This window comes from Fonsecaea multimorphosa (assembly GCF_000836435.1).
Source record: "Fonsecaea multimorphosa CBS 102226 unplaced genomic scaffold supercont1.5, whole genome shotgun sequence".
Classification (NCBI taxonomy): Eukaryota; Fungi; Ascomycota; class Eurotiomycetes; order Chaetothyriales; family Herpotrichiellaceae; genus Fonsecaea; species Fonsecaea multimorphosa.
This window is the reverse complement of record NW_015971639.1, coordinates 1,217,817-1,244,588: the sequence shown is the minus strand read 5'-3', so window position 1 is coordinate 1,244,588 and position 26,772 is coordinate 1,217,817. Positions and strand designations below refer to the sequence as shown.

At 52.5% G+C, this 26,772-nt stretch overlaps 12 protein-coding genes across 12 annotated transcripts; 7 read left to right on the top strand and 5 right to left on the bottom strand.

The window, feature by feature from the left end:
* Positions 1-24: 24 nt before the first annotated feature.
* On the top strand, positions 25-1,149 carry Z520_03668 (uncharacterized protein; the record flags this gene model as incomplete). The annotated part of the gene is made up of 1 exon (XM_016774178.1): positions 25-1,149. One exon carries the CDS (start codon positions 25-27, stop codon positions 1,147-1,149), a length of 1,125 nt encoding a protein of 374 aa, XP_016635124.1.
* Positions 1,150-3,840: 2,691 nt separating this feature from the next.
* Positions 3,841-6,252, top strand: Z520_03667 (uncharacterized protein; the record flags this gene model as incomplete). Its single annotated transcript, XM_016774177.1, has 1 exon — positions 3,841-6,252. The coding sequence occupies one exon, from the start codon at positions 3,841-3,843 to the stop codon at positions 6,250-6,252; it is 2,412 nt and encodes an 803-aa protein (XP_016635123.1).
* Positions 6,253-7,912: 1,660 nt separating this feature from the next.
* On the top strand, positions 7,913-8,507 carry Z520_03666 (uncharacterized protein; the record flags this gene model as incomplete). The annotated part of the gene is made up of 2 exons (XM_016774176.1): positions 7,913-8,065; positions 8,142-8,507. 2 exons carry the CDS (start codon positions 7,913-7,915, stop codon positions 8,505-8,507), a joined length of 519 nt encoding a protein of 172 aa, XP_016635122.1.
* Positions 8,508-8,943: 436 nt separating this feature from the next.
* On the bottom strand, positions 8,944-10,102 carry Z520_03665 (uncharacterized protein; the record flags this gene model as incomplete). Its single annotated transcript, XM_016774175.1, has 2 exons — positions 8,944-9,830; positions 9,928-10,102. 2 exons carry the CDS (start codon positions 10,100-10,102, stop codon positions 8,944-8,946), a joined length of 1,062 nt encoding a protein of 353 aa, XP_016635121.1.
* Positions 10,103-10,949: 847 nt separating this feature from the next.
* Z520_03664 (uncharacterized protein) lies at positions 10,950-12,839 on the bottom strand (the record flags this gene model as incomplete). The annotated part of the gene is made up of 1 exon (XM_016774174.1): positions 10,950-12,839. One exon carries the CDS (start codon positions 12,837-12,839, stop codon positions 10,950-10,952), a length of 1,890 nt encoding a protein of 629 aa, XP_016635120.1.
* Positions 12,840-15,360: 2,521 nt separating this feature from the next.
* Positions 15,361-15,820, top strand: Z520_03663 (uncharacterized protein; the record flags this gene model as incomplete). The annotated part of the gene is made up of 2 exons (XM_016774173.1): positions 15,361-15,534; positions 15,593-15,820. The coding sequence occupies 2 exons, from the start codon at positions 15,361-15,363 to the stop codon at positions 15,818-15,820; spliced, it is 402 nt and encodes a 133-aa protein (XP_016635119.1).
* A 189-nt stretch (positions 15,821-16,009) lies between these two features.
* Z520_03662 (uncharacterized protein) lies at positions 16,010-16,465 on the top strand (the record flags this gene model as incomplete). Its single annotated transcript, XM_016774172.1, has 1 exon — positions 16,010-16,465. One exon carries the CDS (start codon positions 16,010-16,012, stop codon positions 16,463-16,465), a length of 456 nt encoding a protein of 151 aa, XP_016635118.1.
* A 935-nt stretch (positions 16,466-17,400) lies between these two features.
* Positions 17,401-18,900, bottom strand: Z520_03661 (uncharacterized protein; the record flags this gene model as incomplete). The annotated part of the gene is made up of 3 exons (XM_016774171.1): positions 17,401-17,712; positions 17,793-17,819; positions 17,875-18,900. 3 exons carry the CDS (start codon positions 18,898-18,900, stop codon positions 17,401-17,403), a joined length of 1,365 nt encoding a protein of 454 aa, XP_016635117.1.
* Positions 18,901-20,236: 1,336 nt separating this feature from the next.
* On the top strand, positions 20,237-20,820 carry Z520_03660 (uncharacterized protein; the record flags this gene model as incomplete). The annotated part of the gene is made up of 2 exons (XM_016774170.1): positions 20,237-20,367; positions 20,583-20,820. 2 exons carry the CDS (start codon positions 20,237-20,239, stop codon positions 20,818-20,820), a joined length of 369 nt encoding a protein of 122 aa, XP_016635116.1.
* A 409-nt stretch (positions 20,821-21,229) lies between these two features.
* Z520_03659 (uncharacterized protein) lies at positions 21,230-22,349 on the bottom strand (the record flags this gene model as incomplete). The annotated part of the gene is made up of 3 exons (XM_016774169.1): positions 21,230-21,494; positions 21,556-22,037; positions 22,116-22,349. The coding sequence occupies 3 exons, from the start codon at positions 22,347-22,349 to the stop codon at positions 21,230-21,232; spliced, it is 981 nt and encodes a 326-aa protein (XP_016635115.1).
* A 560-nt stretch (positions 22,350-22,909) lies between these two features.
* Z520_03658 (uncharacterized protein) lies at positions 22,910-23,509 on the top strand (the record flags this gene model as incomplete). Its single annotated transcript, XM_016774168.1, has 1 exon — positions 22,910-23,509. The coding sequence occupies one exon, from the start codon at positions 22,910-22,912 to the stop codon at positions 23,507-23,509; it is 600 nt and encodes a 199-aa protein (XP_016635114.1).
* Positions 23,510-24,922: 1,413 nt separating this feature from the next.
* Z520_03657 (uncharacterized protein) lies at positions 24,923-26,189 on the bottom strand (the record flags this gene model as incomplete). The annotated part of the gene is made up of 3 exons (XM_016774167.1): positions 24,923-25,851; positions 25,905-26,039; positions 26,096-26,189. The coding sequence occupies 3 exons, from the start codon at positions 26,187-26,189 to the stop codon at positions 24,923-24,925; spliced, it is 1,158 nt and encodes a 385-aa protein (XP_016635113.1).
* Between the last annotated feature and the right edge of the window lie 583 nt (positions 26,190-26,772).

Sequence of the window (26,772 nt, the reverse complement as noted above, 5' to 3'; positions counted from 1 at the left end):
CGCTGGATCCCACCTCCTGCCAGCATGGTTGCCTCCTTGCTCCTCTATCTCTTGAGCGTTGCTCTTCGAGCCTGGTGTCAAACAGTCGCTTTGCCTCCGCCTCCAGTGTCCACCAACGTCTTCATCACTGCCTTTCCTCTAACAGACGCATCTCGTGTTGACCCCTTTGCACCATGCTGCAATCAGCCTCGGCGCTTGATGCTGTCTCTTTTCCAGCCAACCAACTGCACGACCACTCAAGGGATTCCGTATATGCCGCCTGCTACCGCTGCTTTCCATGATGCTATGTTCAGTTCGGTTGGTGTCCCCAACGGAACTTTTGAAGCATTCCGCCTCGAAACATGTCGTTTGCCACCAAAGAACACCAATTTTCCACTGCTACTCTTTTCCACAGGAGCCGGAAGCTCTCGTCTGACCTATAACGTCATCTGCCAATGGGTAGCCTCGATGGGGTTCAACGTTATCTCAATCGATCACACGTACGATGCCCAAATTGTCGAATTTCCCGATGGGACCGTCATTCTGGGTGCCAACATCACGCTGCCGGACGACCTGCCACAAGTTCTCTCACTTAGGGATGCAGACATAGGCTCCGTGCTCAACGCCTTGTCCAACTCAACGATGACGAAGCAACTTGGCATCCCGTCTTTCGATATCAAGCATGTAGGAATATTTGGACACTCGCTGGGTGGCGCAACTGCTGCAAATGCAATGTTGACGAAGCCGAGACTTGCTAGCGGTCTGAACATGGATGGTGGTGTGTATGGGCCCGCGATGAATCACACCGACAAGAAGCCGTTCACTATATTTGCAGCACAAGAGCATAACCAAAGCACTGATGCAACATGGGTTGCTTTTTGGCAGGAGTTGAAAGGGTTGAAACTGCAACTACAAGTCAACGGTACTCAGCATGGGACCTTCTCAGATTACCCAATCCTGGCCAAAAGCATTGGGATCAACTCAACTGTTCTTCCAGAGGTCGTGGAATTGATCGGGACCATTGATGGACTTAGGATGATGAATATCCTTCGCAGATACGTCGCCGGATTTTTTCAGGAGACTCTGAAGTCGCAAAAGGTCAGACTTCTCGAAGGACCGAGCTCGCAATTTCCCGAGGTTGCATTCGTCAACATGTCGCTGAGCTCGTAGACATAGTTGCCGGCAGCACATAGTTCTATGTCATGGGCGCAGTGGAGTGAGACGAGCTAGATCTTGCCCAGTTCTGTGCTGGGAATATCAGGTCAAGCCCCGTGCGTATCATGTAGTTCTCTCACAAGCTCCACGAGCTGTCATTGCCGTTCTCGTGGTATCGAGTTCTCAACTATTGTGTTGCTGTGATCGTCAGAACCTTGATCTCAATATCGATGTGCAAAATGCCTGCTGTTCCTCACCGACTTTTCCCACCGACAGAAGTGGCTAGATAAGTATTTGAAAGTGAGGCGTCCAAGAGAATACAGCGATGACCACCCTTGCGAATCATGCTGCGTCAATCTCTCTAGCCAGCCAGGAAACGCACCAGCCTCGGTCTCAAGCATGTTTCAGATGCTCCAGCAAGATATGGTCGCTTCTTCAGGGACGTCACTGAAGATTCTGCAATTGAATCACAGACCCCAGAGTACCAAGGTTGGCTTAGGCATCGATCTTCGTAGTCAACGATGCTGTTGGAAGAAGTTTGACACCAAGCTTAAGGCGACAGGGAGGGGAGGTCCAATCACTGCAGTATCTGGACCAAGGCCTCAGAGTTGGGTATCAGGGAAGCTGCAACAGCGCGGTCCGCTGTGATTTGTGGAACATCAATGTCTGCTCTTTTGGGTATTCCATGTCAATTTTCAACCCCGACCGCTGCGTTTCCTACAAAGTTCAGCAATACTGCTTTCATGAACAACTATATGCCTTTGATCAAGGACTCACGAAGAGCGCGTCATTCCATAGATTCATATCCCGTCGACCGACCTATGCCCTGACATTCACTCGAGGGCCATCACAGTTTCGAAGCCGACTGCTCCCTGTGACGGATATCTATGGCACCCCATCTAACTCTATGACCTTGCGCCTCCGCGGCGACCTCCTCCGTCTGAGAAGCACATCTCGCGTCGAAAGATGAGATTCTGGTCCTCGCAGTTGACATGACCCCAGCTGGCCTCCAAAAGACGCAGCAGCGGGACGACATGGCAGCCACTAATCTCCGCTTCACCAATGGAATGAGAACTCCGTGGAGGCGGAAAAAGAATATGCCCAAAGTGGACATTGACACCATACTAGAAAATTGTCCTGACACCAGAGATTCCTGCCATTGCTGACACCTCCGCCTCGCAACCAGGACACGGGCTGTGCATAGTTCAGGGAGATCCACAGGGAGACAGGTATCAAGGAAACAAAGTGCTGGGCCCTAGACCGACTGTGGGAATAGATTTAGGCGATGATGGCGAGACCATTCCCAACGACGGAAAGCAGGAACACCAGCGCCATCTTCCAAACCGGGCGTCCTGGTTAGACAGTCTCGGGGATGCTGTCTGGTCAGCCAGAAAATACCAGAGGAGGCAGGCGACAAACACGGAGTCGGTCCGCACGATGTGTCCGTGCGATGCTGCAAGAGAATGTCGCAAAATGGAAGGATCGGCTGGCGGGACAGTATGCGCTGTCAGGCGAGAGAAATTACTCTTCTGCTGCCGCCAATATCGTTTGATTCCATATTCGACGGAGGCTGTGCATGTCGAAGGGCGCGGTGCGCATAGGCAACAGTACTCTCGACATTTACTGGAACTCAGAGGCCTCTGGGATCGTGCACGGGCACGGGTCTGGCATATTTTCCTGTCTACTTCACAAAAGAGTGATCACGGTCCGTGCACGGAACCAGAAAAAGAGGCACCTGAGCCGAGAGGTTGATCCTTTGACGCCAGGAAGCCCTAGTTGGTTCTAGGACTCAAAGGCTCGCAAGTCCGCTAGCCGAACACGGGAAGTGACAACCAGCTTCTTGACCCTTGTCCGAGACACGGGGCAGTTCTATGGTCGCAAGGGAAGCAGAGACGAGAACCTAACTTCTATCTACGACGATATGTTGCCTCGAACACGAGCGTTTCTCGGTATGCCAGCCAGAGGCGCGCCCTGGGGAGTGGGCAACGAAGTGCAAGAGCATCCTGAGTAGCCAAAGCCACAGGTTTCCAGCACATTACCACTTTCTAGATGATCATTATTGTCGATGCTCGGCCTCCTTTGGCTCGGTCATTGAGCACTGGCGACGACGAGCAGTCACTTTTCTGCCTTGTTTTCGAAAACAATTTCCTCCATGGGAAACATTGTCACGAAGGCAATGCTGGGCTGCGGTTGATCGACTCTGGCGTGTTAGTGCTTAGACTGTCGAACTAAGCCGCTCACCGGTTATGGCTGCCGCTACAGGGGTGACGTTGATTCGTGCTTGGGCCTGATGAGCCAGGCAACATCAAAGCTTACGGAGAGCATGGCCTCTACGACGTAGACGATGACCTTGTCCAGTTGGGCTCCGATCATCAACGAGGCCCAATTGGAACAACCACGGTTGCACATTGCGAGGTACAATATGACATTGCAAAGGAGCAGCTTTAGCGGAAGCAGGAGCTACGCCTCTTGCTGTCTCTTGTGCGAGAAGACGCACAGCCCGACAAGGGGAAAAGCAAATCCTCTTTATACCCTGACAATTCGGCCTCCTTCAGAGTGTATCGTTATTTCCAGCATATAGCCTTGAGATATTCCAGCACCTCGTTTCATCAGACGTCCGCTTTGCCTTCTTGCCTTGTCATCTTACCTGCTTTTTCTGCTACCCACCGCCACCCGATCCATCTGGATCCAAAACATCCGCTCAAGATGGCAACCAGCCTGTCCAACCGACCCTTGACGAGACTCCCCCGGACTCTTCTCTATGAGGACAACAGCTTTCCAGGTCTCGCTCGGTTGGCCATTCTGGGAGGCCTCCATGCTTTTATTATTGTGGCCTGCTTGGCCCTAATCGTCTTTGTCAGGGCTACAAATCATTTCGGCTATGTGATCTTTGTGCTATGCCTTCAGCTTTGTCCCAGGATTCGGGAGACAGCGCATAGATCAGCACTCCGACCGATCAACCTGGCGAGAATCCAATATGCATTTGAGCAATCGCTCATTGAACTCCTGGGGTGCCTGGGAACGATTTTGCCATATGAATCAGGGTCTCTCATTAGACTCGCTGAGCCAGTTCCAGCAAATATCCACAGGGTGGAGGGATTTGGGGAATATTTGAGGCCTTCATCAAAACAGTTGTGTACCCCAGACAAGCGTCCCCATTTGACGCCCTTTCTACGTCTCAAGGCGCAAGGGGCCTCTCGTGATCACCACTATCCCTGCAGCCCGTCGCGAAAATCCAAGAGACCGAAACGTGACGAAGCTAATTTCCTATCCGGTTGGAGTGCAGCTCGAGAGGACGATTTTGGATCATCGCAAGTACCACAATACAAATCAATACCACTCCTCCAACAGCCACCCCACCTTACTCAAGACCATGGCAACCTCATCGAGCATTCATCTCGACGATCGGTCTCGAAAGGACGCGCTCCGCACCCGCCGCATCCTAGTCAGCCTTATCGCACTCAGCTGCCCGCCCCGCCCGGAGCGCCACGCCCCTCAGTTTCAACGCCACCGAGGGACCGTTTACCACAAGCTGCGGAACACCGAACTGCTACTCGGCCAGCCGCCTCAGCTGTCTGCGCCTCACTAACGAGCAGCAGGTGTCTGAGCCCATCGACGGCCAAATCAAGGCAACAAGGTATTCATATTCTGCCCGGCCTTCCTGTCGCTGATGCCTCTGAATCTCTGCGGCCTCAGCGAGAAGAGCCGAATCCCACCTCGAAGAGCGTTCAGGCCTCTTTCACAGCTTCTTTGAAATCCCAAGCCACGAGAGCTTTGCGTGAATTCGATGTCGAGCCCGATGGTATCATACACGTGGGAGGAGAAGCTCCCCAGAAGAGAAGAAGAGGGGGACAGAGCTCGTCGCGCCCTCAAGGCAATGCTTCGGGTTCGCAGAACACGAATGTGGATGAGGAATCTCGGGATCTTCCCTCAGAGGATGATTCCGAATTTGCCGATGGGCGACGAGATCTGAACCCGAACCCGGATGAGAACACAGCGTCTGAGAGCAAAGGGAGAGGGCCACCCTTCCGTTGTCCAATGTATGCTGCCAATCCTCAGAGGTACGGCGGTACAAAGTGCGAACACTGGCACGGCCGCTCCATCGCAGATGTGACTCGACATTCACTTAAAGATGCTGGAGAAGGTTCAGATAAGTGGAAAGAGATCAAGAAGCTCTCGTCGAAGAAACTCACTGCCGAAGGACGCTGGAGACACTACTTTCTCATTTTCAATGACGGGACTGAGGCCGATCAAATGAATCACCCATATCGGGTTAACCGAGATCCGGAGGACCAGGTGACTGACCTTTTGAAGAGCACGATAGACAAAATGAGAACGGATCCCGATCCAACACTGGCCCTATGGCAGATTGAGAATTTCCTCGAAATATTGATGGATAAGAAGAGAAGAGATATCGACTCTAGGCGTCGCTGTCTAGAAGTGAAGTTAGATGCAATGAGACAAGAAGCCGAGGCTTTGGAAGTCTCTCGATCGAAATTCACCACCCAAGTTCAAGCCCTTCTTAGCACCGGAATTTCAGAAACCCTACTATCCATCCCCACAGCACCTATCGAGAGTCACTCCCACAGCCTGGCGGGGCTGGCGACGCCGCAGGACATGGCGATTCAACGGTCATACAGTGGGCGTGGCCCAGAGGCCGATATGAACCAACTTTATACACCGTTTCCTGACCATGTGCCGGATCCCAACGGTTTAATGGTGCAGACAGGACCACCGCTGTTTGGTGGCGGTGCCAGACCGCTTACACAACAACAGCCTGTCAACGAGGTCATAATGGCTACAAATAATGCCATGGGTGGTGGTGGCTATCCTCCCATGACCAATAACACCAATACCTGGCAAAACAGCCAGTTATCCCACCAGCAGTCACATTCATTGCAGCCCCCACAGAATCGTGTGCCTCGTTCCGAATCCGATATGGGCTCTTCCAGACCAAGTGCACACCGGCAAATTAGCTCGGCGGCCAACTCTGCCGACGACAACTCCAACGGGCTTGGCTCCTATTACTGTGTGGCACCGAGTGGAGATGTTCCTCTATTTGATCGGTATGGCAATGGGAGTAACATGCAGGGAAGGGATCATCAAAGTTGGCAATAAGGGGTACATTGGAATATCTTCCGTTCAGGAAATCAGACTCGGGCCAACAAATTCAGCAGGCGTGGGCTTAGGTCGACATGGGTTGCTTTTTATGCTTGCGGGGTCTGTAACTTGGCGACCGCGCTATGGAACGATTTATGTCCCTGTTATGAGTTGATGATATCGATAGCTACCTGCCTAGGTAGATCCATAAAGACGCAGCAACTGCGGCATCTACTCAGCGTCATGAGCGCTGGTGCGGGTAAGGCTGGGCAAGGCTGAACAGTCCCTGTGTCAACGGTCTGATATCCTAACATGATAAACCATCGAGAGTTCCGTCTGTTGAAACATCCTCCAACGTTAAAGCTTATAGATCCAGTTGACGTACTGTGTTAAGTATCACCAAAGTACGTGTCGCTCCTTGAGACGCTCGTCGTCCATGCCGATGACAGAGTTATTGCGGACGACGTGCTTGCCTTCTACGCGTTCACCAGGGGCAGTGAGGCGCCGGATGTTTCGCCGACGATAAGTTGTTGTTTCGCGCCTTGTTGGCAAAGTTGAGCGCGTCTTCGAGATTGGATGGGAGCACGAGCACGGAGACGAGCAAGCACGAACACAAAGTTGCAGATCGCTTAAATGCTCATCTCGATGCACTTGTGGTGGTTGGCATTGCTCTTTCCAGCCTTGCTCTCCTCCCCTCGTTGTAATACCACCGCCTGCCTTGTTGCAGCTGTAATTAATCGGTATCACCCATCTGTTTGCTTTTGATACATCTTTTCCGACTGTCGCTTCGCCCCAACGGGCATGGAGTACGTACCCGTCCGTGTCACCGTCGGAATTCTGCTATCGTATCCCCCCAACAATCCTACTTCTATTTGGTCTCGCTACCCGTGTACGAGGTAAGGAAGGGCAGAGCGGCACGTGGACCACTGAGGGATGGCAGTGCGTTGCTCGTCATCATCATCGCCCTTTCCCCCACAGCTTCCGTGCCCGTCTTGACCCGGGATGACCACAATCATTTCCATCTCAGATGCTCCATCGCGCAAGAGCCTCGGCCGATAGCTTGAAAGTCGTGCGGAAACAATGTCGGGTCATACAGGGCGAGAGATGAGCGCAATTTTCTCAGCTGAATAAGGTTGAAGAGATACCTCCAAGATGAAACCTCCCTTTTGGATCCTTGCATGTAAGGATCGTCCTCACACTTCAATGACCCCAAGCAATGATCGTCCCTCATTCAATGACCCATGCAATGACCACCCTCTCTTTCAATGTCCTCAAGCAACGGTCGCAACGGATTTGCATCATCTCCTATGACCACGGATATTGCAGACAAACTCGTGAGTTGTGAGATGCAGGAAACAGCTCGACGGCGAAGGCGCAAGAACTTCAACCTCCCGATGTAGCCTGCCGGTCCTCTTCAATCTCAGGCGTAGCGACATAAGGGGCCCGCAATCACTGGCCTCTCGTCAATCCGATGAACGGCAGCCAGCAGGCTTCAGGCGTGTCTCTTGTGCCCGTTTTGACAAATTCTCGCGTCGGCAGATCGGACGCCTTCCTGTGGTCGAGTTGTTCGCGGTACAAATACTCGATCGTCGCCGCGGTAATTCAAACCGTTTGGAGTGTGCACATATTTGCTGCCCGGTTTCTTCATCCCCTTATCTTCACCTACATTCGCTTCGCCATGGCCTACGCTGACGCGACGAGGAATCAAAAGGTCGTGATCGTCGTCAATGGTATCATTCGCCTCATCCAGATAGGCGTCGGGGTACTCACCATCTGGTTATACAAGCCGGAGAAAGGGTATTGGCTAAGCAGCAACATCTCAAGCAAACTCGTAGGTCTCCGTTGAGCATATGTTGGCAGGCTATTGAAAAGGCTTGAGGCTGATGTAAAATTCGGTGCCATTGCAGACCTTTGAGCTCGTCCTCGGCGCCTTCGCCGTCGTGACCGGACTCGTCCTTGCCCTCGTCCCCTTCAAGATGTCTTACCGCCCCGTCGCCCTCGCGTGTCCATGGGATCTGGTCATGTTCTTCATGTACTCGGCCGCCTTTGGCTACATGAGAGCCATCAATCGAAAATTGCGCGACCAGGAGTACCGCACCAAAGACCCGTATAACACCGAACTGTTCGCCGCCCACGAGTTGTCCATGATGCACAAAGTATGGGTGAATTTGGCCGGCATGGGCGTCTTCCTTACCAGTGCCGTCATGGGTGCCGTTTTGATCTGGATCGGACGAAAGAACAGTCGCAGCAGCACCAAACATAGCGCTATTTGAGCCCCCCGAGGGTCTTGTGGCGAAGGGTCGAGGGTGCCGACACTGGTCGGAAGGGATAGCAGACCTGTCTTCATGATCTCGCTCTGCGAAGCAGACCTCTAGCAGAGGATCTATCAGAAACCGCGCCCCGGTCGGAGAGAGTCCGTGTCCTGCGGGATAGGTAACGAGGTGCCCATATGCTTAAGCACAAGTCATTCCGTGGGTCAAAATCCTCCTTTTTAACTCTTTCATGAAAGAGGAAAAAACAATTGTAATACCGTTCCCTAGTCCCCGAAGCAGTTGAAGCTCATGGCCTGAGCCTGTTCGTCCATTCCATCCCGAAATACCTATGTACTCCAAGTCTAACAGCATGGGAGCCTCCTAGTATACAAATGCCGTGATGATACAAGACATAAACAGAGTCGTGAGAGGCCCGGCCCAGGGCCTACCGGTCATTTTACAGCAGCCACAGTCCAGCGCCAGCGACGCCAAACACTAACGCTACCACCAGCCTGCTCATGCTGTCACGCACGTCGACCATGCATGCGCCAGAGCCGCTCGCTAGACTGCCGCTTGCACTAGCGCTTGGCTGCGTGCTGGCGCCGGCGCTGGCCGAGGCCGTAGTTGTAGGTATCCCTGCCGTTGTCACCACCGTCATGGTTGATGGTCCGGCTGGAGTCTGGCTCGTCAAATCGCTTGCAGTGGCTGATGCCGTAACAGTGGCGACCGTCATGGTGGTATTGGATACGAACGACTGCGTAGAGATAGAGCTAGAATTGAAGGTGGAAGTAGATGTCGTAGAAGACGTGGACGCTGATATTGTTGTGGAAGTGGAAGTGGAAGTGGACGCAGAAGTCGAGCTTGCTGTCGTGCTCGAAGTCGCTGCTGTGCTGCTTGTCACCGCCTGTGACGTGTTCTGGACCTCAAACCAGTTCGCGGCGACGGGCTGGCCGATCCCCGCGGCGGCAGCGAACCCAGCCATATCAAAGCTGATCCGAGCGTTCGAATCCGTCGAATCAAAGAACGACTCGAAAGATGCCGGGATGCTGAACCCCTCGGGCTGCGAGTATAGCAGCAACGTGTACCGGTGAGCCTCGTCCCCGGCTGGCGGCGTCGGCGGCATGTACGAAACCGCCGGAGCAGAGGTGAAATTCTGGGCGTCAGTCCCGAAGTCGGAGAGCACCTCTGATGCTCCCCCCAGGTTGGGCTGGTACCATTGGAGGAACTGCACGCGTGTGTTGGCGTCGTCGGGCGAGGTGGCGTCTTGGTCGACCATGAAGATCATGAAATCCAGTGTTCGGGATGAGTCCGTCGGTCCATCGATCGTCGGGGCGGCAAGGACGTCTAGTATTGGGACTCGATATCAGACATTGCCCGAGCTCAGGTGTGGACTGGAAGAGTATAGGAGATTATGCAACAGAGAGGATAGAGAGCTACTCACCATCACGGGATATGAGCACACCAGCCGGGTTGACGCTGGTTGAAGAACTTTGGAAGTCAACCCGCAGATTCGTCGATACTTGCACAGGGAAGTCCGGAGCAGACTGGGCGTTGGCAAACACAGCCAGGGCAAACAGCACAAAAAAGCGGGAGGGAATCATATTAACGAGCGACATGACGGTGAATACAGGGTTCTCGACGAACAAGGCTGGGTAGATGGAATGGTAAATAAAGACGAAGACACTCTTTCGTGGAGTGAGTAGGGTTTGGGGGCGCTCATTATGTACTTGCTCCTTACCCTCGAGTCTAGGGCGATCGATGGAGATCCCTAATGCATCACATGGAGATCGTTAGGGGTTTGTTAAGCGTATAAATAGAGTTGCTTCTCGAGACAGACCCGTGTCAGGGCTCTAGGCTGGACGGCGCAAGGCTTCGTCGCTTCAGCTCGGCCGCAACCGAGCCGGACAAGATTCGATGCCTCTCATTGATCGGATTCAACGAGCTCTATCAGTGATGGGAACTGTGATGTGCTTCGGCATGGCCGCACACCTCGTTGAAAATAGGTTCTTGACGACTGGAGGCACGAGAATCGCATGGGGAGAGTGGTGGGCGCAGCCTGAAGCGAGACGCTCAAATGTCGGAGGTTGAACCACATTGCGTTTCAGAGTTTGGAGGCGGGAGAAGCACGAAACAAGGAGGGAGATTGGCGCCAGTTTCAGCCCCTGAGGCTGCGCGAGGCGTTGATTGCTGCTGTGCACCGCCACACTTTCATCAAGCCGTGTCCGATCACGAGTAGCTTCATGGTAGACTCCGAGCCGCAGCCCGGAGAATGAACCGAGCGCTCATTATAAGACTTTTGAACAGGTGTCGACAGTGCAGAAGAAAATCCGTCTGACGGTTCTGAAAGTTTTCACAACCACAGCACTTGTAGGAGTAGACAGTGACTGGGCAGAATCTATCTGTACTGGGTTCCCCTCTATGTTCTCAGTCTAGCAGTAGAAATCGAGGTGTTGCAGAGTCAGTCTATAGTCGTAATGAGCTGGTCAGTTTATATAGCGTCCCGAGACGTTCCAGGACGTGATTAATGTCAGAACATTCGCGAAGGTAACTAGGGAGCAGGCGGGTTTTTGGCGAACCGGATTCGTTCAAGGGTACCCTGTATGCTTCGAGTGTCTTGTTGGCGATTTCGTCCAAAGTTGCGGCTTCATTGGCTTGCGCAAAGTACCTCATCTGAGGAAGCGCCAGGAAGCCCAGTCGAAGCAGTCTTCGCAAAAAGTACACGCCGTCTACCTCACGGCTAGCAGACCACTCATCGGATACCGAAGGGAATGCTGCGTTGATGCTGACCTTAGCCAACGACTTGTCTAATTGTCCCTTTGAATACATCTTCAAGACATGGAGATCATCACTTAGCCATGTCAAAGCGAGTGACAAATCATCAAAATCTTCCGGCGTCAAGGTATTTCGCCGGCGGTCTTTGAAACTGACTGTGCTTAGCAACGGGAGTTCCTCGTTCATGTCGAAGGTTGAGGTAAGGTCCTTCAAGGAAACCAAGGAGTCACCCTGAAAACGGAAGTACATGTCTGGAGAGACTGTGCATTCCGCTACTGTATATAACCTCTGCATGAAGGATGAGTAACGTATTCGTGTTAAGTTTTCTTGGGCGAATGAGGAGACTGCTGTGGCGGAAAGTCCAATATCGAGCCCAAGGACTTTTCGGGCATTCTCAAAAACAGGTTGCATATTCCGGAGAGCAGAGGCTTTCGCCGGACCTCGTATTGGGACACATAGCGTATCGATGTAGAATGGCACTGGATGTTTTTCTTCTGGTAGCAGTTGATTGCTCAGGCCTTGGAGATACTCCACTTGACATCGAGGCAGGGCGTTCTCCTCGCTGGATCCCAGACCATCAGACCTTAGATGTGAGAATGCCACAAAGACCAAGCTTGCATCTTTCTCCGACGGAAGCTTCTGTTTCTTCAGTTTGAGGCCACCATGGTGGTGGCCTCCGATTGGAGAGAACGTCACCAGATTGAAGTAGGGGCTGGCAATTGCTGTGTCAACCGTATTGAGGTCTACACTCAGCCTATCGCAGTTGCAATGTCGAGACACATGAATTGGAGAGTAGCGTTCTTTGAAGTGTGCGGATGACCGTCTCCGTTTGAGGTCTGGAGCACCAGTGGCCAAGAAGCTGAGATAGTAACGAAATCGAATGTCCCTGGGCAAAGAGCTAGTTTTGCTCTCATCCCAGCCAGAGTCGTACAGTAACTTATCAACTAACGCGTTTTCCATCCAAAACGGGTACGGGTTAGCTATCGAATATACAGCTGTCAGGCGGATTTGAGGAAGCGTCAAGTCGTACAGGGTTTCGACAAGACACTGCAATGACAGGATTGCCAAGTCGGACAATGGAACTCCGCTGGTGCCACTCTGAACCGTTGATGGAGATTTTGTCAGGGCGTCTCGATATTTCTCCAGATGTATCGTGGTTCGTTGCAAAAGTTCCACAGCTTGCTTATTCTGGACAGAGTTGCCGGAGCTGCCGCCTGATCCACCCTTAAAGTGTTGTTTTACAAGCCTTGTCAGAACCAAAGAAAGCGACCCAATGGGAAATTCCTTGACACCATAAGTCTGGTCGTCAAAGGTCTCGGTGGGAGCAGGGAGAAGCAGTGTGAGCTCACTGCCTGTGATGGCCAGGAATTGGTTCAAAGTGCGAGAAAATAGATCACATAGCATCGCAATCTCTGTGTCCTTCTGCTCTGGCACTCCATCCTGAGCAGGCCCCGGTGGGTATGAGAACGGGTGCAACAACCCATCTGAGTTAGACAAGCTCGCCGTGACCAGCCCTTCCAGAGACGGTACTTGTAGCCTTTCATGCGACGGGCGGACGGTTATCCTTGGTAAGTAGTCCATACAGGCAAATCATGGGCCCATCAGTGCTGTTGCTCTGCAGATCGACATTGTGGACCGAGATGTTTGGGCCGGAGTCTGGTCGTAGTCCACAGTTGGTAACAGGATGTGGACAAGAAAGCAAACCAAGATCTACCTGAGTCGCCAAGGTTTGGGAAATCTGCTCGCGACTCACCCCCGATCGGGGCCTAGGGTGATGCCGCCCTATACTCACCCCCGGCTCGCGCGAGCCGGGTGAGCGATCACCCGTATCTCACCAGTCGCGGGGGCTAGAACGCCTAGTACCTCGGCGCGGGGCTATATAAAGCCCGACCTCGGTAGAGATTCACACTAATAGCTATAATTAGCCCCTTCGAGTCTACCGTCACGGCGCCTACCGAGGCTCTAAGTATATCTAATGAAAATACGGGCTCTTTTAAAAGTAGCGTCGCCGAGTCTACCCTTTAAAGCCTTATATAGTACAATACTTCTACTTAATAAGAGACTAGTTGATATATTACGAAAGGAACCCTCTCGCTATTTTCGCGAGTTACGATCATCTCCTATGAGTCCCGAACGCGGTCACTCAACCCTCTCTTCTCTTAGCTTTCGTGGCGTAGACTTAACTACTTAATAATTCGATACTTAAGTAACTAACTTAACCTAATATAGAGGACGACCTCGGCTATATAAATTCTACGACTCTGATCTAATAGATTCTAATCGTCGATAAGCTTACTGATCTATTTCCTCTCCTCTTTTCGTCTATCCTTTCTGTCCGTTCTATATCTACCGAATAGTACGTCGATCTCCTTTAATGTCTAAGCGGCCGTATTTACGACCGATACTTTCTATATCTTCGCTACGGCTTCGTTTTAGGCTATAGACTATACTAGCGGGGTTACTAAGATGTATAACTTCTCATTAAAGACCGTATTATAAAGATATAGCTCTAGAGGCCTTGCTAGCCCCGCCCTAACTTACCTATCACTTATTACAGTAGCTAGTACCGAGACAAAAGCCTACGCGGAAGTCACGACTCACACATTTAGGGACTTTTAGGCGCCAGCGCCTAGCTCTTCCAGAAATATCCCGCTAGGCAATGAAATGGAACCTTGTAATTTGAATTGGCGTCAATACAGGTTTAGTACATGCCTCCGTAATTAATGAATGTCAAAACATACTACGCTAAAGGGATACACTTTCCGTCGGCTCGTGGGATAAGAGAAATGACGGGTTCGTTCTTCCTCTCACGACCTCTGTCGTCCCGAGGTGCTTCACAGCCTTGGCCTACCCTCGGAGGCTTCCACCTCTGACCCCCGCGGCGCGGCCCTCCACATCGCTGGACCTGGCCTGTGGGACAGGCCGACCGGTCGCACCTCTTCTCTCGGGCAAAGGCGGAGATTTTTGATCCCTCATCCCCGGGTCGCCTCTAGGCGGCGCAAAAGTGGTGGCGTCTAGGTCAAACCTCTGCGGCGGGGTCGAACTCAATTCAGCATCACTGAATATGCCACCCGGAATAGCGAAAGCAATCAGATCAGCCCAACGGGATCTTGAATGAAGCAGACGTGTCTCTGCCTCTTGTCGCTGTCTTCTCGTGTTGAAACAAAGCAATATTGTTTGGCGCTCATAATCACTTCCCTTGCACACCTTGTTGAGTTCAAGTTCTATAAAAACGCTAAGCATCTCACCGGGTTTATTGGCGGTAGTGGCCATCTTAGGATGTATCATTACGCTTTTCAAACTGTCCAATATAGGCAGTAGGCCACCCGGTCTTCCGCCAGGGCCACCTACAATTCCTATTGGGCAAACTTCATCTCGTAGGGAAAGCAGGTAAGTGACTTTCAACCACCAGATGTCTGAGCAAACCCGGATCTTCAGCTGCAGAAATGGGCTCGAGCATATTGGTATTTTCTTGACTTACTATGGGGGTCTTATTTCGAACTGTTATCGTTGCAGGCCGATCTATTCATTGATTCTCGGACGACACAGATGATCGTCCTCTCATCCGACACTGCAGTCAAGGACCTGCTGGATAAGAGGAGTGGCAGTTATTCGGATCGGCCGAACATGTACATAGGTCAAACAATCGCCAGCGGGGGTGGCAATGGTTAGTTAGGCATACCATTTCTTTGTCTCCCACAAGAACTATTCTTCCCATCACGATGTTTTGGGCAACTTGCCATTTAATTGTCCTCCTCTATATGTCATTGTCTGGAGAGATAACCTCCGCTAATGGCACCGGTAACGATATGGAGACAATTGGCGAATGATCCACCAAATGATGAAAGCCGCCGTCACATACATTCCATATCAGCATCTCGAGACCAAATTCGTCCTGGCAGGCCTCCTTGATACTCCTGATGATTTTCTCAATCACATTAGAAGGTACAGCTAACCACTCAGATGATCTTCTGGCATCGTCGTCCGAGCCTGCAAGACCTGAGACTGCAACAATTATTCAGTGTGAGTGCCAGATGATCTCCAGGCTTTCATCCAAGGGTTAACCAATTTTCTTCTATATGGTTTCGAGAGATGGGGCAAGATGGTGCGAAGCGCAAGCGCCCGACTTGCCAACATATTTCCCATTATACAGAAGCTGCGTGCCGCTTTGACTCCTAATGTATCATACGCGGCCAAGCTCCACAAAATATGGAAGGAGCTCTATGGAAGCCACTGCACGATGGCGAAGCAAGGTCTGGAAGATGTCACAGGACTGGTAGATCCACTGAACCCATTCTGTGTTTGTGATGCAAGTAACAGATTCTACATCAAAGCCTTATTTCTACAACGACTTCTTGAGGCAGCAGACAATGAAGGGCTTTTCCGATGACGCAGCCGGATATATCTACGGCACCCTGCTCGAAGTCGGCTCCGACACCACCGCGTCTACCCTCTATGGCTCCGTTCTCGCGGTACTAATATTCCATAAAGTGCAGAAGAAGGCTCAAGAGGAGCTCCACCGGGTAGTGGGGCGTGATCGACTGCCACTCATCGACGACTAAGCCGACCTGCCCTACATTCGCTACTGCATCAAAGAAAGCCTGCGTTGGATGTCAGCCGTGATCTTGGTTATGTCTCATGCCGTGACCAAAAATGATGTCTTCAACGGCTATGTCATCCCCAAGGGAGCGACCGTCGTCAACAATGACAGCAAGCATGTTTACTGACCATTCCAAACAAGGTCCATTCACATGGGCGCGGAACGCTCGCCCGATCCGCGTCGATTCAACCCGGACAGATTCGCTGACGATGAGACGACGCTCTATCAATCAGTCACGGGAGACTCCAAGAAGCGCGACACTTTTACCTTCGGCGCAGTCCGGCGCCTCTGTCCGGGCATCCACATCACCGAGAGATCCTTCTTCTTGGGCATTTCCCGACTCCCCTGGGGATTTAACGTTTCCAAGGTCTTAGACAATCAAAGACAGTCCATTCCTCCTCCCATTGACGATCTGGTCGGAGGTGTGATCGCTCAGCCTCGCGATTACCCTGCCAAATTCACTCCCATGAGCCCAGGTAGGATTAAAGTCGTCCGAAACGCCGTGAAAGAGTTCGATGCGCGGTTGGATCCCGAGACGGAGCAGTGGAGCAAGGTACTGGAGGGAATGGCATTCTCCACCTGGACGCCGGAGAAGACTGAGGGCTGAGATGGGCTCCTGACCAGCTACCGTTCCTCGAGACCCGACAGGAGGGGTCTTACCGTTACGCATGATGATTGCTATTATTCTCTGCTGGAGAGTTTCGCCGTGGTAAGACCTTGGTCAAATTAGTCTTTCTATTTCAGGCTAGATCTTTCGCCATTGTTGGTGTATTTCAAGGCTATGAATTAAATTGGGGAAACTTTGTTTCGTTCAGGCGTCTCACGTCAAGGGGCACCGAAGACAGATATACAGAAGCCTCGTGGCTAGCTATCTGGCCAAGCAGAGCGCTCCAAGCGGCCTGTGCGCCGCTCTCAGGTAGCAAGGCTGTCTCCGTTCAGCTCACCACGCTCAGGATAGCCCGGAGGCATTTACAGTTCTTACCGAGGTTTCTGCTTTCCTCCTCATATAGTACATACAGAAGCCCTCTGCAGGACAGAGCGCTCAATGCATTCATTCCGCACCATTCTATCCCTACTGAACAGAAATTGGATGGTGTATTGTTTTGATTCTAGAAGCTTGGACTGAAGCCACAAACCAGCTCGTATAAATCACGACTGTTCCAGCCACCCCGCTGTTATTCTCACCTAGTACGAAAGTCGCGGTAGAGTTACTCCTTCCGCGGTGCCTTCTCGGTTGGAGTCTCCCGTCCCCTTTATGTCTTGGCTGTATTGCGAGGTGAGTCTTGAATAGATATGGAGAATGATTGGGGAAGTTCCAATTTCGGTTTTCTATCGAGAGAAGCCCACCTGTACTATATCATGTCAATGCTATTCGCATCCGTCATCATGTGCCGTGTCCGATATCTTTTCGACACGTTCATGAGCCACGGCCAGAGCCGAGTCTGTGCCAACAGAAGAGTATCAACCACGCTCGACATCTCTGCATCCTTCCTCCAGGCCTGTACTGGATCAAATATTGCCAAATGTCGGTCTCGATCTCGCTCATGCCATGCTCTTAGCCAGTTTTCGAATATCCGTCCTCCACGTCTCCATGTACGGCTTCATGGACTCCTTAAGTTGATCCTCGGTCAGTTTCGACGGATCCGCCATCATGCGGAAATACCAGTCATCTCGCACCGCTGTCTCCGGAGGGTGATGATGTACGCGCATTTTGTTCTCCGCGCTTGTCGGGTTGACGAAGAATTGAAACACCTTCCGGCGCTCGTCGTTGTAGATGTCGAGGACGCTGTCCGAACGGCCTTCTTTCAGAATCATGATCAGCGCCTTTCCGAGCGCATCGCTGTCCAGCATGCCCTGTGCAGTAGCGGTCAGCACCAGGGTCAGGATTTCATTGTGACCTGGAACATCGGATCATAGCTGGGGCTGGAGCTTACCGTATTCAAACCCATTGCCCCGATGGGCTTTTTCCCACGTCAGTCAATTCGGCGGCCCGGTCAAGGAGGCTGAGGGACTTACATTATTTACATGTGCCGCATCACCAGCGAGCAGGCAATTTCCCTTTCGCAATGTCGGTGCAAGACGCTGATGGATGTTGTAAATCGATCGCGCTCGGATCTCGACTTGCAATGGGCGCCGACCGGCCATGATGGATTCGTAATGATTCAGGATATTGGCATCGGATATGATTTCGTCATCAGGCCGAGGGTCGTTGGGGTCCAGAGCCACGGTATATCTCCATAGCGTCGACTGACCGACGACAGGGTCCTGGAGAGGGGTGATGACGGCCCAATGCACATCACTCATGACATAATGGGTGTGATAGAGGATCTCCTCTTCGTTCATGACCATGACATTCGTTGCGAGGAGGCGTTCAGGCCATGTATACCCGGGGAATGCGAGGCCGAGCGCCTTTCGCGTGGCGGACCGTGCGCCATCCGCGCCCACCAGGTACTTCCCGCGGTACTGCTTCGTTTCACCCGAGTTGACGTCCCGTGCCGTCACCACGACCCCGTCGGCCGTGTTCTCGTCAACTGACTCGAGCTGGGTGTTGAAATGTATGCGAACCCGTCCTGTCTTCAGAGCCTCTTGGATGCAGATTCGATTCAGCTGACCTTGCGTGAGGTTGAGCAGTCCGGAGCCCACGGGAAACACGGTGTCATCGAGCGCACACAACGGCTGTGAAGCGATGATGTCTCCTGTCCTTTTGCCGCCTTTCCCGTCGTCGATTGGGGCTGTTCGCCAGCATAGACCGCGTGTCATGAACCCTTGGCTTCGCATCAACTTGTAGATTCCGAGCTCGTCCAAGAACAGCTGCGCGGCGCCAAAATACCCGCACGAACGAGGATCATCGCTGGACTTCGGGAGCATCTCGATAATTTCAGAATCAATGCCCGCTTGGGCAAGCTGGATCGCCGTCAAACAGCCTACAACGGCGGCGCCGACGATGAGGACTTGGCTCGACGGCTTATCTGACATGCCGTTGGGTCTGGTGGTAACCTCTTGGAGCCCATTGATGCCCGATGCCTCCAATTGAGTAGCCATGGCAATCACAATCTTGGACCAAGTAAAGTCGCCAGCAGCCGTGGGAGAAGGGCTGTGACAAGGTGCACTTCCCCTTTATGAAGTTCACATCTCACTAATACGTATGCCATACGAAGAAACCCCAGCAGAGAAGCGAGATGACCGACGATGTAGACCGCTAAGCCACTGACGCAGGTATGGAGAGTGCCGGTCGGTCCGCAGGCCAATGTATCTCGGAGACCCTCCACAACAGCCCGTTGGGATATCGGAGGTCTCTCCTTTGGCCCAAGGGCGCCTGTCGCTATTCATCTTAGCTGCCGAGAGGAAGGCCATATTACTTACATTGCCGTCGACATAGGATTTGGTGCGCGCCTCCACAGAATACCCGAGTTTAGTGCCGTACCGCGAGTAACCCTTAGTACCTAAGTTTAGTCGATTCCTGAGTCTTAGCGCCTACGGTATCTTACCATCTCTTTCTGCCTCCACTGCTACTCTCGTCTCCGTCCACTATAACTACCACCACTAGGCTGCGCAACGGGTAGTGTTAGGTCGGGTTTAAGAAAGTCCAACACTATCACTTAGCCCTGTAGGGTTTTTGCCAACGGGTTCAGCCCGGTTCATGTCAGGGCCTATCGATAAGTCGACGGGTATGGTTTTAGGGGCGAATTACCTCTCTTCGTTACATAGACTAACTATTAGTATCGCCGCCTAGTCATCGCGAGCGCTCGTAAGCGTTCGCGAAAGCTCTCTTCTCTCTTCTTGCTTAATATAAACCTAATATTTCTTACTTAGTTTATATTTACTCTACAAATGTAATAAGACTTTATTTTATTACAGTGGTTAAGCTTATCTAAAGACTCTTTTCTAGTACTCGTAAACGCTCGCGAGTATTCTCGAGACGTTACGTATAACCACTGCCTTATTACCGCTTATGTCTTCGTTATTACGCTATCAATGTTGCTAATCTTTAAGTCTAAGGCGCTTATGCACACTAAACGCGGATATGGTACACCACCATAGGTATTCTCGAATTGTTCCTTGCAGATCAACATTGTCTTCGGCGCTGCCTCCACGATGTCTTCCCTGACGGTTGCGCAGCCAAGGGAAGGTGTCGATTTTGCTTTCCAGCTTCAACTTCATACTTCGTACAGTAGCATCCACAGACACCTTTGCATCCGGACTGCCCAGACAAACCCGGCAACCGCTGCCGGTGCTGAAAGTCTCCGCCTGGCCCTGGAACTGGTTTGGGTGCTCCACAATTTCCTATCATCAAATGCGAAGGCCGACGCTCGTTCGCGGGGAAATTGACCATCTCCCAACATCTTTACGCCTGGATTTGCTGCGGATCTATAGTTGCATGCCTCTGTTCTACGGGACTACACTTTTCACGGGCTTGTGCTACCCCCGTGATCAACAGCGGGTGTTTCTGCCTCGCGCGGCGGTTCTCGGCCCGGTCGCGGATTGGAGCACGTACACGAATTGCTATGGGTAAGAGGAGGCAACGCAGAAGAAGATCTTACGGGATGTTTTCCAACGCGGGGACCGGTGGCAGCGGAGTGGCAATTTATTGTTTCAAGAGCGGGATAATTGGATCAAGTTTGTCGATCGCATTGGGGATACGTATCGCTGGATGGGCGAGGATGTCAGTGCTGGCGAGGTCCGGGGGTTTCTTTCGGAGTTGGTAAGGACGTGGTGGTTGCTAGGAGGCGGTTGGCCAAATATGACGGGCAGGCGGGGACGGCGTTGATTGTGTTGGATCCGGCGAGCCACAAGGGGAATGGGTTGAATGAGACGGCCTTTATGGCGAGGCTGTTGAGCGAGTTGAGGGCCAAGGGCGTGTCCAAGTACGCGGTGCCGAGGCTGGTGATGGTCCAGGAAGACTTGGTGGATGCGGGCGTTACGTTTAAGCAGGCGAAGAATGTAGTCAAGAATATTGATTAGGGGATGTGAGTGGAAAGGGCGGGCGAAAGTATTATCCGGATCTGGACGAGGAGCGGTATAAGAGTCTGGATCAGGAGAGTTGGAGGAGGATTGAAGCAGGAAAGGCGAATTTTTGATAGAGCGAGTGTCAAGGGGCCTGGGGGAGACTTGGCATAGAGAGAGACTGCTCACAAGAAGATCCTAATGAGAATTATGATTATTTCGTCCCATCTTGGGCATCTTGTGGCAGCGGAAGCGAGACAAACGTTTATGGAGGCTCCACATACCGAGCCCTCCGCGGGCAATCTCAAATTGATATCCAGTCTGAAGAATTTTTGCAGAATTCAGCAGACTGATGAATTACACGACCCTTACATGTCATTACCACATTTGTCTGTTGGTGAGAGATATTGGGCCATCGGCGGTCTATTTAGAGGCTGAGCCTCAAAGCTCCGGCCTCCCTTTCCCCCTGATTGAAGGATGCTGAAGCCCGGCGAGCATTTTCATCCTTCAACGTGCGGACCGCTTGCTCGGTAACAAGCACAAAATCGTGCTTTAACAAGTAGCTGCCCTCGGGTACCCCGTACATGGTGGCCATTTCAGCCGACACCGTATCCAAATCCACCAACAACGACTCCTTGACGCCGAACACGGCGTCTGAAGTCTCGTATGGGTCTCCCCGGAGAAAAAGGGCCCTGGCCAAGGATGAGGACGTCAGTACTGTCCAGCCCAAAGTCACCAGGGAGGCGGTCTTACGTGATCAGCTCGTCATATCCGGGTTTCTTAAACATGAAGTGCATGTGCGCTGGCCTCCAAGGGTGTCTACCAAGTGAGGCCAACAGCTTGCCGACGGGTCCATCGTGCGGAATGGGGTAAGATACCGGCTTGATGGCTTTGAACCAGAACCGACCTTGGTCATCGCTGGTCATGACGGCCCGCCCATCTGGCGCGGCTCTGTCTTCATACTGCGTGTCATAGTGACCCGACGAGTCCGTCTCCCAGATGTCAATCTTGACTCCTTCCAGTGGCTGCCCCTCGACGTCTTTGACCGTGCAGAGCACGAGACAATCCTCGCCCTTGGGGTCCGATGACAGGCGGTCGCCGCTCGACATGGTGTTTGCATCGTGTGTGTGAAACGGGCCCAGGAGGCTTCCTTGAGTCGAGTTGGCCGGCTTGGGGTGATCGATGGAATCTACTAGGAGCGACAAGCCCAGGATATCAGAAAGTAGAATGAACTCCTAGCTTCCGCGAATAGGAGTGTTAGCACCGATCCACGAACAAGGAGAGCATGGACTGAGCCTGCTGCTCCGTCGTACCTGGCGAAGGGGCGTGCAAGTCTGGCCGGTCTTGGTTAGAAACAAGAGCCCTTCCATCCATTCTTGGCTTGTCAGTCGTGTTTCCCGGACGAAATCATGCAGATGGAGAACCAGTCGCTCCAGAATAAAGCCCAGGCGCTCATTCGGGCTCCCGGAATTCAAGGCAATGACATTTTGCGTGATGGTGTCGGCATTGAGATCGTTGTGATTCAGGCGCCGCTTGGAACGCGACATTGTAACCGTTTTTCAACTTGCCCAAGCTTTATGAGACGCCAATGGACAGGTTCGGGGGTATATATCTTGAAGTCATATGAACCGTGAACCGCGCAGCTTGAACTTGAGTACGGGATCCCCCCACATTCCGGAAAACAGGAGACATCAGGCCAGGAGCCTCCGGGCCCCCCGGAGCCAGCGACGACGCCACGGTGGCCATGCCGGGGAGGTCGACTCCACTGGTCGGGAAGGCTGGCACGGCTGGCCACACCGGAGCGAAAATGGCATTTGGGAGTGGAATCCAAAGTCTTTCCGGCGAACGAGATGTGCAAGCCGGATTGGAGAACCTGTCATGTAATTGCCGGGGTCGTTCCTAACTTTCTGCTTATTATCTAGGGTTGTGCTGGGCATCTTGGACAGCTTCTGGAAAGAGGACATTTCTCCGGCAGGCAGGGTTTGGTACGTTGGCTTTCTCCCTAATACCTGTCCTTTGTAACGTCTGCATGCTAACTGTTCGTTGCCCTCAGCTGTGCAGTAGAATGGTCGGTCTGCTAGTCCCGAGTGCTAGACACAACACCACAATGCGGGTCAACTACGTTCCTGAACCGAGTGCGTCCACGCCGTCGTCAGAACGGGAAATCGTCGATCGTATACGCGCCCGCCGGGCTCCCGATGGCCTCCTCGAGCTCGATCGGATCCTCCTTCATTCGGTGCCACTGGCAGCAGGATGGGACTGTTTCTTCAGGAACATCCGCACCAATACTTTACTGGCTGCGGACGTCCGGGAACTGGCGATTTGCAGAGTGGCAGTCTTGAATCAGGCATGGTATGAGTGGATGCATCACGCACCGCTGGCACGCGCGGCTGGCATATCAGAAACAGCATTGGACAGTATCTTGGCCGGTGGACAGGAGGGCTTGAGCCGCACTTTACAGCTCGTGGTGCGATACACCGATGCAGTGACCAAGGATGTGGCAGTTTCCGGACAGCTGTTCGACGAGGTCCAGGCGGCATTCAGCACTCGAGACGTGGTAGAGCTTACCGCGACCATCGCAGCCTACAACTGCGTGAGCAGGTTCCTTGTTGCCCTCAACATAGGGGATTGCAATGAGCGCCCACCGGGCAAATTAACTCCACGAGAAGACAAGGACCAGGCAAGAAGTGTCGTGTCGCGCTTCTGAACGGAAACCCGGCCGAAGTGGACGGGTCAAGATGTCATGAAATCTCATTGTGTCTAGCGAACCGTAGTAGACTTCAGTGTTCTGCTCCCAGATTTCCTGAGCAGTCGCAATGTCGAATGGATCCAGATTGACATCAGAACCCACTGCTGGCGCTCAAGGCTTCTTCGCACCATGAATATGGTACGCAGTTCTCCGCCTCGACCCCGTGTTGGAAGGTTGGCACCGGTTTCGTGGATCATGGGCGCGGCGACCCTGCCTTTCTCCTCTCCATCCGTCCTCACCGTACTGGTCGAGACCAGACTCGGGACACTTGGATGAAATGACTAAGTAGCAACTTCAACATGTTTCACACACTCGTTCCTGATTTATAATCTCGAGTGGTCCGCGCCATGATTCGGAATGGGAAAGACACACCCCGTCGCGATAACTGTTGATCGAATTCGACGAGTGACTGCTCATCCTGAACGATGCTGCTGCCGATATCACCGATGCCCCCCACACCTAGATATTGACCTCGTCCCTAGTTGTAGAACCCACTGAATTGATTGATTGTCTAACTAGCAACTACTGAAGGTGGAGAAACTAGGTGGCAATAAGTGCCGCAGTGTCACTTGCCTAACTTTCCTAATAGGGTTAGAGCAGCACTAGTCTGTGGATCCTCTGGGCTCCAGTCAAGAAATGGCAGTGCGAGGCCTGGATGTTCTGTGATATTTGAGGCTGGAGTCTCTCTTTGCCTCGACCAGCAGGCTTGCGAGGGGGCCAGAGGTGGACTCCAAAAGTCGTTAGACAATGGCCAAGGAAATGGAAGAGTTCCCAGCGTGTTCCTGATGTTGCGTCTGCGCCGATAGTTCCAACTTCCCGAAGAGAGCTTCGAACTGTCGTCTGCGGGTCTGCATGGCACTCCGCTCACGCTCCTGCTAGTGCATTGTCAAGGCTTTGACGAGTTGTCGGATGATTTGCACGTATCTTGCGGCCTGGGGATTGCAAGGGGCGAAATACACGAGCGCCGCGATGGCTCGCTCGAGATCAGTGCCTCGGCGTGGATAGCCATCATCGTGATTCCAGAAGTACGCGACACCAATGCAGAGGGCCGCCATGAAGAGGCTGTCGATGATGAGTCGTAGGCGTCTGGGCGGCGATTGCTGAAGGACTCCGTTGGCGGCATCGATCTTCTCGATGGCGGAGAAGACGCAAGCATATGCGAAGGTCGACACGTCGGCCGGATGTGTTTCATCATTCCTGGGTCTCTCCTATTTGACCTGGATCCTGACTTGGAATCTGAGGAAGGGACATGTCAGCAGCATGATCGAGTAGTGATATGCAATGGTCAAGTTCACAGAGTGCAGGAAATGCCTCTGCGCGAGGCCGATCTCGTCTTGCTCTTGAGGACGGCCAGTGACCAACCCGTTCGTTCTAGGCATGCTGGACAGCTTCGGGCTGCATGCCCGCTGCTGTGCCGCAATGGATTCGACTAGTTGAGGAGTGACGGAGCAATTCATGTAGACCTCGGATAGAATGCGCTCGAAGATACATAGTATCACATAAATCGCTCAATGGAGGAGATGCACTGTCGCGGAGTTCCCCAAGCCGCTCTTCTCTTTTCTGGGAAGAAGAGTTCGCTGTGCCATTGGAATGGCCGTTGGAGGTCGCTAATGGTCTACCCAACAAAGCTGCCACGTACACGTCGCAAAACCTCAATCCTGTCCATGCCTTCTCGCGAGAAGTGATGCGTTCTGCGCCAAAGACGACATTGGCTTCAGGCCTGTGCAGCCCGATGGTGTAGTCTGCTTGAGTGGCGATGCCCAGATACATCGTAGCGACCGTCCTCCGGCAAGCAGCGAGAGCGTACCAGGTGTCCAAACAGAAAGCCTGCACGGTCACTATGCTAGGCTCATCCACCAATTCTCCCATGGCCTGATGGAGACCAAAATGGAAATAGGAATCCGCGAGGTAGTCGTCCCCCTGACCGTGCGCACGAGCTTGTGCTCCCAGTGCTAGCACGAGGTAGAGCACTGCATGATGGGGCCAGCATGCTCGGTCTGGTGAATGCGCGAAGCGGCGCACCTGCGCCTGCAGGATATGGTGCTCGAAGAGGTCGAGGATGCCCGTGGTGGCCAGGCTGAAGTGGGTGGTCAGCTCTGCAGCCACTTGAACATCCACGTCCGGCGGATGGTTGGTTCCGTTCGAGCACTTGAACATGGAGACGGTCTCAATCATCTGATGTTGATGCGAATAAGCCGAGAGGTGGACATCTTGGGTGAACTTGTATGATCCGATCGCCGAAGCGACGATACGTCGGATAGACGAAAGAAACGACAGCGAGGCCGAGTTTCCGATGTAGACTAGGTCTCGTGAGTCCGGTTGCGCCCATCAAGCACCACGAGCCGCAACCTACCATATCTGCCCCGACCATTTTTCACCACTCGCGATCTCTGCGGAACCGGTGCGCAACCCGGAGGATTGAGAATGGGCGCCGGGCCATGCTCATGTCTATCTCCTGCAGGAAGCTCAAGATGGCGGTGCCGTGGATCTGAAGCGTCGATATCAGCACCAACACGAGTGGGTCCGGTTGACGAAATCTGTGACTCCAGAAGGCCAGTTCCTTTCGAGTCTGTGGAAGGATAGCTACAGCTGTTCCCGACTTTCCGCCTCTCGCAACGGCGGCAGGAGTTGAGGCCATTGCATTTTGCCTTTCGTTGCCGGCAAACTTCACAGGCTTGGTGGTGTTGACGACGTTCGGTGGTCTTCATGTGAAGCAGCCTGTCAGTCGAGTAGAGAAGTATGATCTAGGGTGCGTTCCGCGGCCAGAAGCCTAAACAGCTCCTAAACCTACAAAGGAGGTACGTGGACGAAGGGGAAATTCACGAATGCCGAGTCCACGAAGCCATCGAAAGGACGACACAGAATAAGATGTTGTGTCAGAGACTCAGAGCCACTCCCGGTCGAGCCTAAGGTGGATCTCTCGGTCACGGTCCTTATAGCTAGCTTGAGCTAGGTGGAAGGGCTACAAGGTATAAGTAGTAGTGTAAATAAGAATTGTGAGTAGTTAATATACGAATTAACTATGAAGAGAATATAACTATAAAAGGGATAACGAGCGTAGCTATATGCTTAATAAGGATATCCCAAATAGATAAGGGAGTTACTATATTAATATATTAATATAGCCTATACCATCACATTAATATATTATAGCCTTTCCCTTTCTAGTCGTCACGTACCCCTACGTAACCTCTTATTTCTAGTGCGTAGTACCTCGGTAC